The sequence below is a fragment of the Perognathus longimembris genome, chromosome 3 (genome assembly GCF_023159225.1).
Source record: "Perognathus longimembris pacificus isolate PPM17 chromosome 3, ASM2315922v1, whole genome shotgun sequence".
In the NCBI taxonomy this organism is placed as follows: Eukaryota; Metazoa; Chordata; class Mammalia; order Rodentia; family Heteromyidae; genus Perognathus; species Perognathus longimembris.
Genome location: NC_063163.1, coordinates 120,167,552 through 120,182,037, shown reverse-complemented (window position 1 = coordinate 120,182,037; position 14,486 = coordinate 120,167,552). Strand labels below are relative to the sequence as shown.

The 14,486-nt window shown below is 50.5% G+C and overlaps 2 protein-coding genes across 2 annotated transcripts; one reads left to right on the top strand and one right to left on the bottom strand.

Annotated features, from left to right (window-relative positions):
- The first annotated feature begins 1,492 nt into the window (after nucleotides 1-1,492).
- LOC125347813 (olfactory receptor 10G6-like) lies at nucleotides 1,493-2,431 on the top strand. The gene has a single exon (XM_048340768.1). The coding sequence runs from the start codon at nucleotides 1,493-1,495 to the stop codon at nucleotides 2,429-2,431; it is 939 nt and encodes a 312-aa protein (XP_048196725.1).
- Nucleotides 2,432-12,190: 9,759 nt separating this feature from the next.
- On the bottom strand, nucleotides 12,191-13,135 carry LOC125347812 (olfactory receptor 4D5). Its single transcript, XM_048340767.1, has one exon. The coding sequence runs from the start codon at nucleotides 13,133-13,135 to the stop codon at nucleotides 12,191-12,193; it is 945 nt and encodes a 314-aa protein (XP_048196724.1).
- Nucleotides 13,136-14,486: the final 1,351 nt, after the last annotated feature.

The following is a 14,486-nucleotide window of genomic DNA, read 5'->3' as shown; positions in this document are numbered from 1 at the left end:
GCTGAGTTGATGTCAGCCCCCCGTCTCCCACCCCATGGGAGAAGGAAGGAAGGAGCTACTTGCCAGAAGACAGGACTCCAGAGGTGAGCACCTAGGAACACCCCTGCCAAGAGTTTCAGCAAGGCTATAAAGGGGATGGGAGGGAGAGAAATGTGCAGAAAGGCACAAGGACACCAGAAAGAAGGGGCATGTGCAAGCAGGAGCCCAGCAAACTCGCTACGCTTGGAAATGGCCCTTAAGGAGCACTGAATAGCAAGGAGCTGAGGAGCCCGGGGGGCAGAGGCTCCGCCACAGCCTCTAGCCTAGGAGGCCAGCAGCGGGAGAGACTCCACCAAGGCAGGAGAGGTACGGTGACAGAAATTCTTGTGAGAAATTCTTCTGAGATAGATAGGTAGATAGATAGATAGATAGATAGATAGATAGATAGATAGATAGATAGATAGACAGACAGATAGATCTTTATTTGTTAAATGTTGGAGTTGATAGAAACAGAGTTGGCAGCTGAGACTTGCTAATAGCATTGGGCTTGATAGTTTGTGTGTGTGTGTTTATAGAGAATTTCAAATCCAAATCATTCTAGTTAAAATCTCAGAGATTATGAATGTACTAGGTTCACACTTGGATGGGAATTTATAATTCCAGCTCTTGTATTCCTTTTTTAAAACATCAGTAAGCCGTGACCTAACTCTCACGTGTGGATTATAAATCAAATCGGAGGAAAAACAAAATAGTATATACTATGTAATCCTTCGTCAGTTGATTTAATGTCACTATGACTCTTCCTGACTTGAATGCCCAGCACACAACCTTTCCATCAGTCTCCTGAGTCACATACAACACTCTGCCCTCCACATTAATGAAAGATAGATGCTGAAACCAGATGTAGGATCCTGAAAGTCTAGGGCCAAACCCTTCACATGCACATCTGGTGAGGGAGAATTTATACATCAGGCAGAGCCAAAGGTCAGCAAGCAATAACAACGCGGCAGAATGACTCCAACGGGACAGCTGAGTGGGGTCTGTGTGGACGTGGCCTTCGCTCTTGGAAGTGTCGGGATGGCTTGCCTCCCGACGGCAGCCAACTAGCGGTGGCTTCAGAAAGCAGGGCCGAGGAGGAAGGACACTCGAACCCCTCCACGCTTGAGAAAGGAAGCAAAACTCCAGGGAGACAGAGAGGCGAAAAGTCACGGTAAAGAGCAAGAGAACAAGAAGAGTCAAATAGAGAAAGAGAGGGAGACGGGCACAGAGGGAGAGGGAGGGAGAGAGGGAGAGAGAGAGGGAGGGAGGGAGGAAGGAAGGGAGAGAGAGACGGTAGACAGAAAGTGAGACGGAGAGGCAGCGATGGGACAGAGCGTGCTCGGGGCGGGGACAGAAGGACGGAGAGACGGCCACACTCCTGACGAGACCCGAGGATGACGGGCCGCACGGGTGCCGGGTCTCGCGTGTCGGCAGCCACCGGGCCGGGCCGCGGCCGGGGGTGAGCAGGCGGGAGATGCGGAGCGGGAACGGCACGTCCTCCGTGTCGCACTTCGTGCTGGCGGGGCTGCCCCACCCCCCGCAGCTGGGCGCCGCGCTCTTCCTGGCCTTCCTCCTCATCTACGTCCTCACCGTGGCGGGCAACGGGCTCATCATCCTCACCGTCCTGCTGGACGCGCGGCTGCACCGGCCCATGTACTGGTTCCTCTGCCACCTGTCCTTCCTGGACATGACCATCTCCTCCGCCATCGTCCCCAAGATGCTGGCCGGCTTCCTCCTGGACAGCAGGCTCATCTCCTTCGGGGGCTGCGTGGTGCAGCTCTTTGCCTTCCACTTCCTGGGCTGCACCGAGTGCTTCCTGTACACGCTCATGGCTTACGACCGCTTCCTGGCCATCTGCAAGCCCCTGCGCTACGCCGCCATCATGAGCCGGCGCGTGTGCAACCTCCTGGCGCTGGGCACGTGGCTGGGGGGGACGCTGCACTCGCTCTTCCAGACCAGCTTCATCTTCCGCCTGCCCTTCTGCGGCCCCAACCGCGTCGACTACTTCTTCTGCGACATCCCGCCGGTGCTCCGCCTGGCCTGCGCCGACACCGGCCTCAACGAGCTGGTCACCTTCGTGGACATCGGCTTCCTGGCCCTCACGTGCTTCGCGCTCATCCTCACCTCCTACGGCTACATCGTGACCGCCATCCTGCGCATCCGCTCGGCCGAGGGCCGCCGCCACGCCTTCTCCACCTGCGCCGCGCACCTCGCCGTGGTCTTCGTGTACTACGTGCCCTGCACGTTCATCTACCTGCGGCCCGGCTCCCGCGAGCCCCTGGACGGGGTGGTAGCTGTTTTCTACACCGTCATCACCCCCTTGCTGAACCCCATCATCTACACGCTCCGCAACAAGGAGATGAAGGCCGCGCTGCGGAGGCTGGGCGGCGTCGGGAACGTGCAGCCCCGCTGAGCGCCCACGCCCGCCGGGGAAAGACTCCGGCACGGGGGGAAGGACCTGGGGGGGAGGGGAGGGGCCGGGGGAAGTCCTGTACTGTAATCTTCTCGCAATTATGGTTTTGAAAATCAGTCGGAGGGGCTGGGAATGTGGCCTAGGGTAGAGAGCTTGCCTCGTATACACGAAGCCCTGGGTTCGATTCCTCATCACCACATATAGAGAAAACACTGGAAGTGGCGCTGTGGCTCAAGTGGTAGAGTGCTAGCCTTGAGCAAAAAGAAGCCAGGGACAGTGCTCAGGCCTGGAGTCCAAGGCCCAGGACTGGCAAAAATAAAAAATAAAATAATAATAATAATAATAAAGAAAAAGCCAGAAGGGGCGCTGTGGCTCAAGTGGTAGAGTGGTAACCTTGAGCAAAAAAGAAGCCAGGGACAGTGCTCAGGCCCTGAGTTCAAGCCCCAGGACTGGCCAAAAAAAAAAAAAAAATCAGTCGGAGCCACTTAGTATAAAGGCGGTGCCCTGTAAGAAGCAGCCCAGGATAAGCGGGAAGTCCCCACCAAAGCTCAGCTTGTCTGTGGCCTCCGCGTGTGTACGTTATTAATGCTAATCTCTGTGTTGACACAAATAAACCTTTGTGCAGATGATCAGGCTCGACCTGGACAGCCGTCATGTGAGGTATGTATGTGTTGTTGCTGCTGCTATTAATTCTGAAGCTACAGGGAAGTTGACTTCAGTGAAGGGGGTGGCTTTTCCAAACTCCCTGTCCTTGGCGAGGAAGATGGAGATGACCTCAGACTTGACCACAGGGAGTGCGTTCACCTCAGCGTGAGGAGCCCACTCCCTGTGCGCTGAACCAGGACCTGAGTGGGGGTCATCTTCTTAGTCTGCACAGGGCTTGGTGGACTTGATAAACACAGGTGTGTCGAGTGAATGTCCTCGGTCCTTCCTCCTCCACAGAGCGCGATCCACTGCGATGGCGGGTGTGGGTGTGGGGGGGGGGGGGTGTGCACGCACACGCACGCGTTCCGTACGCAGCTCTGAGGGTCAAGTGCGGGGCAGGGTAGGAGGGGGCAGGCACCTGGCCGCAAGGAGACGGTGGGGGCTGAAGCCCACCCATCCCAGCAGCCCTTCTCATGGGAATGCTGCCCACATCGTCCTCCGATGCCACCCAGGCTTTCCAGCATGTCGCCAGAGGACCTGGGCCACGCGACTCAGGAGGATTCTGGGTTCCTCAAGCTCCGATTCGACTGTTAAAACCTGCAACAAGATGGGCGGCCATGGCTCACGCCTGTCACCCTAGGTACTCAAGAGGCTGAGAGCTGAGGGTCACGGTTTGAAGCCAGCCCAGGCAGGAAAGTCCATGAGACTCTTATCTTCAATGACTATTCGGAAAAACCTGGAAGTGGCGCTGTGGCTCAAGTGGCAGAGCGCTAACCTTGAGCGCAAAGAGGCTCAAGGACAGCACCCAGACCCTGAGTTCAAGCCCCGGGACTGGCAAAATAAAACCCTAGGAGAGCGGAGGTACAGATGGGTCCACACTGAAAGGAGAAGGGTGTGCTGTCTGTGGAACAACGGAAATGCGAAGTTAAACATCAAACGACGCATCCACAGGCAGCGCAGATGACTTCAGGGAGAACTCCAGATCAGGGGCGTTACTGCTGGTCCCTCACCTGCTTCTATGATTCCTTATGAGGCAGGGATATAAAATGTGCCACCAAAAACTAAGAAACAGCCGGCATGATTCATTGTATAGTATTATTGTTCATGAAAAGATCTGGTATCTTAGCCACTAAAGATAAACTTCTTAATGAATAGCCCTAGCGACACTGAGCAGCTACTTGGAAAAAGATAAAATTAGATCTATATCTTATCTGCTGTAGGCCAGAACAACTTGCAAATGAATTTGACATTTAAGTAGAAAAAAAATACAAAACCATGCAAGCACAGAGAGAAAACATGGATGAATTATTTTTTCACCATTGTATAAGGGAACATTTTTGTACTGTAACTCAAGATCCACAAGCGATTTTTAAGAAAACATTTGAGTGTGTATGTCAATATACTTAATAACAGGAGGTAAGTTTCTCATTATTGGAGAAAAATACCAATAAAGAAAGAAAGCAGGCATGGCACAATACTCAATGTGCATATATGAAATTGGAACCCAGTAACTGGAGGCAGTGGGTGGTGTTGGGAGAGATGGGGTAGAATGGCAACAGGAGTGACATTGATCAACATTCATGGCATTCATAAATAGACACGGGGAATTGAAACTTCTCTCTACAACTACTTAACGATAATTAAAATAATTTTAAAAATTAAAGAAGGCAGACGTGGTGTTTGGAAGACCAAAAGCACAACAGGGAAAAAATAAAAGAGCCAATTAAAAACTGTTCACACAATGCAACACTGAATTAGCTTTAAGACATAAAAGATGGGAAGAGTCAAAGAGAAATCCCAAGTGTTGATGTTGGCCCTGGAGAGAGGAAGAACAGCGCAGACATAAGAGAACGATTCCCAGTAGAGTAAGACACAACTTTACGGGAACAGCACGGAATGTGCTGAACAAATTGTCCTGCTACCTATTAGTTCTGCTCTCCAGGGCTTCGATGTCATGCACTTGAGAGTTGTGGGGGGCTGGGGATATGACCTAGTGGCAAGAGTGCTTGCCTCGTATACATGAAGCCCTGGGTTCAATTCCCCAGCACCACATATATAGAAAATGGCCAGAAGTGGCGCTGTGACTCAAGTGGCAGAGTGCTAGCCTTGAGCAGGAAGAAGCCAGGGACAGTGCTCAGGCCCTGAGTTCAAGGACCAGGACTGGCCAAAAAAAAAGGGGGGAGCTGAAATTTGAAAGGCCCCCCTCTGTGGGATGCAAGGGCACCCCAACGCTAGGCAAGCTCTGCCCGTTGACAAACAGCATTAAGAACCTACCTGCGCAAATCTACTTCGCGCCCCGTGAATGAGGAGGGCACCCGCTCCAGAGCTGGGCTCCCGCTGCAGCGCATGCCCTTCACTATTCCTTGTGTCCGTGATTGCCAGGCGGAAGCCGCAGATCACACCGTGAACGACCCCTGAGCACCACCGACGACCCGGGAAGCCCACAGCAGGGAGACGCGAGCTCCCTCCCAACCTTGCCCTGGCTCCTGACACAAGCGCGCCTGGGGGATGGACGGTTCCAGGGAAGAGACACGCTGGCCACGCTGCCTGGGGATGTGGGGTCTGCTGGAAGGAGCCAGTGGGCTGTGTGTGCACACGCGTCTGTGTGTGTGCGTGCATGTGCGTGTGTGTAAGACGGCTCCGGCGCCAGAGCCCCTCAAGCGGATGAGCACGGCGAGCGGCTTCACCCGCACCCTCCTCTCCCTCCTCCTCTAGGGCACCACGGCGGCCCTCCACCTGCTCGCCCTGGTGGCCGTGGGCTGCGCCCGTGGACCACTTCCTGGGCCACCCGTCCTTCCTGGACGCCCGCCTGCCCAGCGTGACGCTGCCCACGGTCCTGGCGGGCCGGCGGGCCTCCCCAGCAGTTCTACTGCTTCCGCCTGCTGGCCGCCACCGAGTGCCTCCTCTACGCCGTCAGTAAGATAGGTGCCCGCCACCCACGGCTGGCTCCCCGGCACCCTCCAGGTCAGAGCAGCGGGGGGGGGAGGGGGCACCTGGCACCCCTCCTCCCAGGACCCCCTCCCCCCAGGTCCCCACAGACTCGCGGGTCACCAAAGACACAGCGCCTGGGCAGCCTGGGAGCCCCCGCCTGCTGAAATCACGGTTCTAGTCGCTGCAGAAGGAACGGAGAGTTAGAGAATGGAGACTTCCGTCTGCTTCTGGGCACAGAAATGACCACACGGCTGGCTCACAAAGCAGTGTGGTGGCCACTCGCTGAGGACTAGAGAGAGAGCAATGGAGATGCAATGGAAATAGCAATGCATTGTTGTTGTTTTCTTTTTTTTTTATTTATTATTTTTTTTTTTTGGCCAGTCCTGGGCCTTGGACTCAGGGCCTGAGCACTGTCCCTGGCTTCTTCCCGCTCAAGGCTAGCACTCTGCCACTTGAGCCACAGCGCCGCTTCTGGCCGTTTTCTGTATATGTGGTGCTGGGGAATCGAACCTAGGGCCTCGTGTATCCGAGGCAGGCACTCTAGCCACTAGGCTATATCCCCAGCCCCTTGTTTTCTAAAAAAGAATGTTCTGAATGAATGGCTACTGAGTGGTTCCAAGAAATAGAGCTAGGCAAGAGATGCTGCAGAAGAATCCCGAGTAGGATTTCTCACGAAGGTGACGGGAGGGGACAAGCGGTGTACCCGATGGTGCTACTGCGAGAAGTAAGAATTCAGAAAGGGGACATCTTGCTTAGAATTCTATATTCAATCTTGGACGTGGTGAGCTTGAATTCAGCCAATCAGACATCAAGTAGAAGTATGTATTTGGTAAATTCCTAGGTAAATGTAGTTACTTATAGATGACAAAAATGGCCAGGTCTAAAAGGAAGGTGATGCATTGTATGATGCTATGATCTGAAAATACGCCCCTCTTAGAAAGCGAAGAGGGGCTGGGAATGTGGCCTTGTGGTAGAGTGCTCGCCTCGTATACATGAAGCCCTGGGTTCAATTCCTCAGCACCACATATATAGAAAAAAGCCGGAAGTGGTTCTGTGGCTCAAGTGGTAGAGTGCTAGCCTTGAGCAAAAAGAAGCCAGGGACAGTGTTCAGGCCCTGAGTTCAAGGCCCAGGACTGGCAACAACAACAAAAAACAAATAAACAAACATCAAAAAAATTAAAAAAAAAAAAGAAAGCAAGGAGAATGCAAAAAACTCACATTGTTTTCACGAAATGTTAGTGGAGTGTTTTATAGCATTAATCTGATATTAATGTGTATCTACTGTTGGAAATGCAAATGAACAATAATAAAAATTCTTTAAAATAACTAAAACCAGAACTGGGATAACAATGGATCAGACCACTAACCTAACCAAGATTACCTCCTCTATCAGCGCCCTTCCTTTCTTTCCCCTCTTCTACAAAATGTCAAAGTTCTAGTTAGCCCCTTAAAGCTAGACTTGATATCACTGAACCCGTATCTGTTCTTCCCAACCTGGACACGTTGATTAGATTCCTGCAACGCTCATCTCTTTAATTTTGGCACAACGTTTCAGTAAGGAGATGCTAAACTTGTTATCTCGTCCCTGCTTTTTTGTGTTTGGAGTGCCCCAAGAATGGGCCTAACAATTTCTCTTTTATTAAGAATTCAGATATTAGGGCTGAGAATATGGCTTAGTGGTTAAGTGCTCTCTTTGCATACATGAAGCCCTGGGTTCAGTTCTCAGCACCACATAGATAGAAAAAGACAGAAGTGGTACTGTGGCTCAAGTGGTAGTATGCTAGCCTTGAGCAAAAAAGAAGCCAGGGACAGTGCTCAGGCTTTGAGTTCAAGCCCAAGCACTGGCAAAAAAAAACACAACAAAAACCCTTGTATACTAAGACTCTGGCTTTGGGAAAACTTTACTCACTCAAGTTTCACGGGAAGAGAAGTTTTATATGCCAAGAAATAACGGGGGTCTTTTATATTAAAGCTAAAGTCCCCTTGCCCAAACAGCACAATTTCAGAGAATTTTTTTATCACACATTTAAAGTGTTAGCCATTCTGTTGTAAGAAATAAAGAGAGCCCAATATTCACATCTTTTGAATTACACTAAGTCAATTATTTAACAGCTACTTAAATGAATATTTGATAGTGTTGTACACTGAGCCAGGAAACCAGGGGGTCATAAGGACTACAAGTTACTAAAACGCTAGTAAAATGGTAGCTGTGGTGCATTTCTTCTAAGGTTTCTCCAACCCCACATCGCTGGCTTGCTCGAAGGCCTCCTACATCAGACAATGCCTGAGCAGGTTTGTTACAAAGCTCTTCCTCTATACCTCTATACCTCTATACCTACTCCCCTACTCATCATAGAAGAATCCCTTGAACTGCCTTAACTCTCCTTTCCCTATCTATGATAACAGTACGACCTGTTTCAAGGCTAGCTGGGGGATTTGACATGGCATATAAATTTCCTGGAATATAATATAACTGGTGTTCTGTATCATCTGTGTTATTATCATGAGACTGTCTGCTGCTGTCATCTGCTCTTCCCCTTACAAACCACTTGCAAGCAGGAATATAGACCCAGTTGTTCGCAGGAGGTAAGAAAGTGTTGGGTTCTCAGTGCAGCTCTGTGGTGGACAATCTCAGCACCATTTCATGACTACAGCATGGCTGCATTGGCACTCTGCACCTGGAAAAATCAATTTCTCATTTCCTTTGCCTTCCTAGTTATAAAAATAAAAATGATTGAATCTGGTAGCTTGAATCTGGTAATACTTTAGGGTATCATGTGTATCTCTGAGATTTTCACAAGCTCAGTAACACCTTTCCTCCAAAGAATTTGTAATAGAAACGCTTAGCTTAGGATTTCACGTTGTTTATAGAGCATTTTAATCTAGCTCTAGAAGCCTAACGTAGGTAGTCTAAAGTGTTTGGGCTCTAACAACCTAAACTTTTGTATGTTTCTGAGAGAAGTCTATTTTATATCTAGATCTCTCCTTTCTAATAGATTCTGATACCAAGCACCATCACAAGCATTATATTTCAGTAATGAGATTTGAGAGATATATGGATAGAGATAGGTAGATAGGTATAGATTAGATGGATGGGTAGACAGATAATAGATAGATAGATAGATAGATAGATAGATAGATAGATAGATAGATAGATAGATATGAGGCGAGTGAGACAGAAAGATATGTCTTATCATTTTATACATTAAGTATATGTAGCTGAGGGGACTGGAAATATGGCCTAATGGTAGAGTGCTCACCTCGTATACATGAAACCCTGGGTTCGATTCTTCAGCACCACATATATAGAAAAAGCTGGAAGTGGTGCTGTGGCTCAAGTGGCAGAGTGCTAGCCTTGAGCAAAAAGAAGCCAGGGACAGTGCTCAGGCCCTGAGTCCAAGCCCCAGGACTGGCAAAAAAAAAAAAAACAAGTATATGTAGCTGAAGTATAAGAAGTAGGTTCTATTGTATACTATGGGAAAGACCAATAAATTTTTCCATGTCTTAGACAAGCCATTTGAAGACCAAATGACACTCTGGATATAATGGGTTTTAAGTCACATATGCCAACTGGCATATCTGAACACCCTATTTCCAAATCAGTTCATTGGCCTCAATTCTAGCCTCTGTCATTTAATTGGGTCACCTGAACTATGCTGATTTATTTCAGAAAAGGGATAAGTAATTTTTATTGGAAGAATAAGACATACTCAACTCTGTTTTTTGGCCACCGCTCTACCAACCGCTCTGCACCCATTAAATCACATGGCCCTGAAAGTGATGTTTCCCTTCTAAAAGAAAAGATAGACAAACATACTACCAGCCAGCCAGCAGCTTCAAACTTGTGTTCTTTCTGATTATAAATCTCCTTCATTTCCTCAGCTTCCTAAAGCCTTATTGCAAGCTACAGGGGCTGCTTAACTCTTGGTTCAGATCTGCAGGAACCCTGAACAAAAGTCATTGATTTCCAAGTCACCTGTGTGGGCCTTCCCAGGACTTCTTCCCGTCTGTGCAGATACATCGATTCTGCGGTCTATAGGAACTATCTAGTAGTTCAAAGGGCAAACATTTTATGAACAATAAACCGAAGTGTTTCAACTCATCCCCTGAAACCATTTCTCCATTAACCTTCTTACTGCAAAAGTTTCCCCATCAAGTTGAGGGAGAGGGAGAAATAGAAAGAAAAAGAGGAGGGATGGAGGAGACGTGGAGTCTCGTGAGTCTTTCGACTGTTATATCAAGACGATCATCACGAACAGTTGTGGAGTCCTGTGCCTGCAATCCCAGCACAGAAGAAAGTTAGGACCGGAGAGTGTTGAGGTCAAAGTCAGAAGACCTCACAAGAAGACAGAGGAGGAGAAGGGGGGAAAAGGGGAGGAGGGGGGGAGGAGGAGGAGGAAACATGATGGCTGGCTGTTGACTAAGAAGAAAGAAAATGATTTTTCTATTTCCCTTTCTTGTCACCTTAACACATCAGGGTCTAGACCTGAGTAACTTATTAGGTCATAGACTTTTGCCTTTAAAAAAAAAATGTCTTTAACGTAAAGGCACCGGGACGTCACGGGAGGAAATGGCGACTGCAGAGGGCAGGGTAGATTGCCGTGCCTCTGCTGCCCCTGGTGCTGAACCCGAGAGATTGCCACGGCCAGCCGGCTCCTTCCTGCCCGGTGCTGAGGTGTCTTGAATGGATGCGCCCGGTCACAGGGTGTCACCAGATAAAAACGTGGTGATGTTCAAGTCACCGGAGAGAGGCGGGGTGGTGCGTAAAGGGCAGATGCCCCTCCGTAGCCGCGCCCGTGCTCCCCCAGGCTCCCGGGGTGGCATCCAGATGGATTCTGCGCCAAGCTAGGGAGCGCAGCGCGGGACGACACGACCCAGTGCGTGCGGTGAACAGCTTGTCTGCCCCACAAAGCCATCCTTGCAAATAAAATAGTGTCTGTTGTGAAACAATAGTCACAGGTGGGTGCTACATGGCTCCTGCATATCACTAGCTTCTCACTAGCTACTCCAGATAGCAAGAGCTAAGGATCACGGTTCAAGGCACATGGGAAGACAAACCATAGACCTTGTCTCAATTAACCAGCAAAAAGCCAGAAATGGAGATGTGACTCAAGAGGGAGAGATCCAGTCTTGACTGGAAAAGCTAAGGGAGAGTGAGCGGCCCTGAGTTCAAACCCCAATATTGGCGTTCATTAATTGATTAATTAAAAGGTCACCGTTTGGTTGCATTATGATTTTATAAAAGTAAATGTATGGCCTTCTACAAGCTCACGGTAATGAGGAAAGACAAGTCAACCCTTGCTGTTACACTGAATTTTATGGAAAGAGAGCTCTGGACCTGGCTCTTCTGAGTCTAAATTTTTCTTTCTACTAAAGAACACTCTTTAAACACCCAAAGTGTTTACACTACCATTTCTCCTCCTTCAACATCACAAATGAGTTATTTATTCAGGAGGCTGAGGTGTGACCATTGCAGTTCCAAGACAGCTTGAGCAAGAGACTCATCTCCAATTAACCATCAAAACGCTGTAAGCAAAGCTGGGTGCCGGTGGCTCACACCTGTAATCCCAACTACTCAGGAGGCTGAGAGCTGAGGATTGTTGTTCAAAGCCAGCCAGGAAAAGTCTGTGATACTCTTACCTCCAATTAACCACCAGAAAAACCAGAAGTGGAGCTATGGCTTAAAGGAGTAGCAAAAAAGCTCAAGGATGGTGACCAGGCCTCACAACTGACAAAATAATAATAACAATACTACTAATAATAATAATACTAATAATAATAAACTGTAAGTGAAGCTGTGGTTCAAGTTGTAGAGTGCCAGCCTTGGTTACAAACGCTAAAACAGGGGCTGGGAATGTGGCCTACGGGTGAAGTGCTTGCCTAGCATACATGAAGCCCTGGGTTCAATTCCTCAGCACCACATACACAGAACAAGCCAGAAGTGGTGCTGTGGCTCACGTGGTAGTGATAGCCTTCAGCAAAAGAAGCCAGGGACAGCTCTCAGGCCCTGAGTTCAAGCCCGATACCAGCATGAACATGGGGGGGGGGGTGTACAAGCACACACACGCACGTTTCAAGCTTTTCAAATGCACTATGTGTCCACCAAGTGTGGTCAGCACACAGCTGGACCGCCTGTGAGCACCCTGGGGTCCCCTCGGCTCTGAGGGTCCTCTGGGATGGAGATCACGGTTCCGAGTGGCTGCGAAGCCCCTTCCGCCTCCTCCACAGCTTCTTCATGGCCCGGATGACATCTTTGTTCCTCAGCGTGTAAATGGCGGGGTTGAGCATGGGGGTGACCACCGTGTAGAGCACAGAGACCCCCTTGTCCATGGGGAAGGTCCGGAAAGGCCTGGCGTAGATGTAGACGCAGGGCACGAAGATGAGCGTGACCACGGCGACGTGCGAGGCGCAGGTGGCCAGGGCCTTGCCGCGGGCCTCCCCGGCCTGGCCGCGCAGCAGCAGCAGCAGCGCCGTGTAGGAGCCCAGCAGCACCAGGAAGCAGAGCAGCGTCACCAGGCCATTGTTGGACACCATCAGAAGCTCGAGGACGAACGTGTCCGCGCAGGCCAGCTTGATCAGCTGCGGCACGTCGCAGTAAAAGTTGTCCAGCTGGTCGGGCCCGCAGAAGGGCAGGCGGACGGTCAGCCCCACCTGGACGATGGAGTGGATGAAGCCGCCCACCCAGGAGGCCGCCAGCAGCAGCCCGCAGGCGGTCTGGTTCATAATGAGGGCGTAGCGCAGCGGCCGGGAGATGGCCACGTAGCGGTCATAGGCCATGACCGTGAGCAGGAAGATCTTGATGCCGCCGATGAAGTGGAAGAAGAAGAGCTGCGTCAGGCAGGCTCCCAGGGAGATGGTGGGGTTGCCCGACAGCAGGTCCGCCAGCATCCGAGGGGCGGTGACGGTGGAGTAGCAGAAGTCCAGGAAGGAAAGATTGCCCAAGAGGAAGTACATGGTGGTGTGCAGACGCGGCTCCGAGGTCACCACCGCCACGATCAGGAGGTTGCCAGCCACCGTGAGGAGATACACGGCTGAGAAGACGAGGAAGAGGGGGAGCCGGAGCCCCCATTCCCGCGAGAGCCCCAGCAGCACAAACGCTGCCACCTGAGAATGGTTAGCCGGGCTCATCCGCCTGGTCGGTGCCTCCGAGCGCGCGTGGAGATGGAGCGCGGAGAGCACGCGGGCGTGGAGGGCACACGGGAGAGGCGAGCCGCCTCCTCCGCCACCCCGCGCTCCCTATGGGGGCGTGGCTGCTGTGTCTCTCCCCGGAGGAGGGGCCCTGGCCGTGGGTCCACAGGACATCGTCTCCTGGCAGGACACAGAAGGAATAAAACTCAGCCCAGCACCGAGAGCGTCTCAGCTGTCAAGGACTGAGAGGATAGAAAGAGGAATGGCGCCAGGCTAGACATTCACTTCAGCTCTGCCATGCGTCACGCGCTCACTGTAGAGCGAGAAATACCGACTGCGGAGTTGTCAAGGCCTCCCTGCCTGCCTGGTTCATGACAGGAAACTAAACAAGGCCAGGGGCGGGGGGCTCAGTCCCATCCTAGCTGCTCGGGAGGCTGAGGCCTGAGCATGGCTGCGGGAAGCCAGCCCTGGGGAAAGCCCGAGAGACTCTATCTCCAGTTAGCCACCAGCAAACAAGAAGTGAGGCTGTGGCTCCAAGGGGTAGAATGCTCACCTTGAGGGAAGGAGCTCAAGGACAGCACTCAAGCCCCGAGTTCAAGCCCCACGACAGGAAAAAAAAAAAAATGTCTGCAAACTGTCCTGGAGTTGAATTTTTTTTCTTCTTTTGCCAGTCCTGGGCCTTGGACTCAGGGCCTGAGCACTGTCCCTGGCTTCTTTTTGCTCAAGGCTAGCACTCTGCCACTTGAGCCGCAGCGCCACTTCCGGCTTTTTCTATCTATGTGGTGCTGAGGAATCGAACCCAGGGCTTCATGTATATGAGGCGAGCACTCTTGCCACTAGGCCATATCCCCAGCCCCAAAATACATTTTTTTTAAAACTCAAATCAATAGCCACAAAATAAACAACCTGATTAAAAAACAAGAAAAGAACCTGAAAAGGCATTTCTCAAAAGAAGACAAGCAAATTGCCAAATATATATACGTATATACACACACATACATACGGAAAAAATGCCCAGCACCACTAATCATTAAAGAATTGCACATCAAAGTATTAATGAAATATTCATTTCACACTTCTCAGAATGGCTAATATCTAAAATACAAAAGATAAAAGTTCCTAAGGATGTGTTGAAAAGAAAATCTTCCTGTAGCCAGAACCTGATCCTTGATCTGGCTTTGTACTAGAGTTCCTGAAGCCTTGGAGCATTTAGCTAATCTCTCTCACTTTAGCTTTCCTATATATAAAATAAAAATGACACCAGTAAACCCATTTGCCTCACGGAGATACTTTAAATACCAAATAAGGCAAACTATGGAAAGTGTGTTACGCACATGCACGCGGGCACACA

Bases quoted from the DNA above. Each gene is read 5' to 3' on its own strand.
- LOC125347813 (XM_048340768.1), top strand. From the start codon at position 1,493: ATGCGGAGCGGGAACGGCACGTCCTCCGTGTCGCACTTCGTGCTGGCG.
- LOC125347812 (XM_048340767.1), bottom strand. From the start codon at position 13,135: ATGAGCCCGGCTAACCATTCTCAGGTGGCAGCGTTTGTGCTGCTGGGG.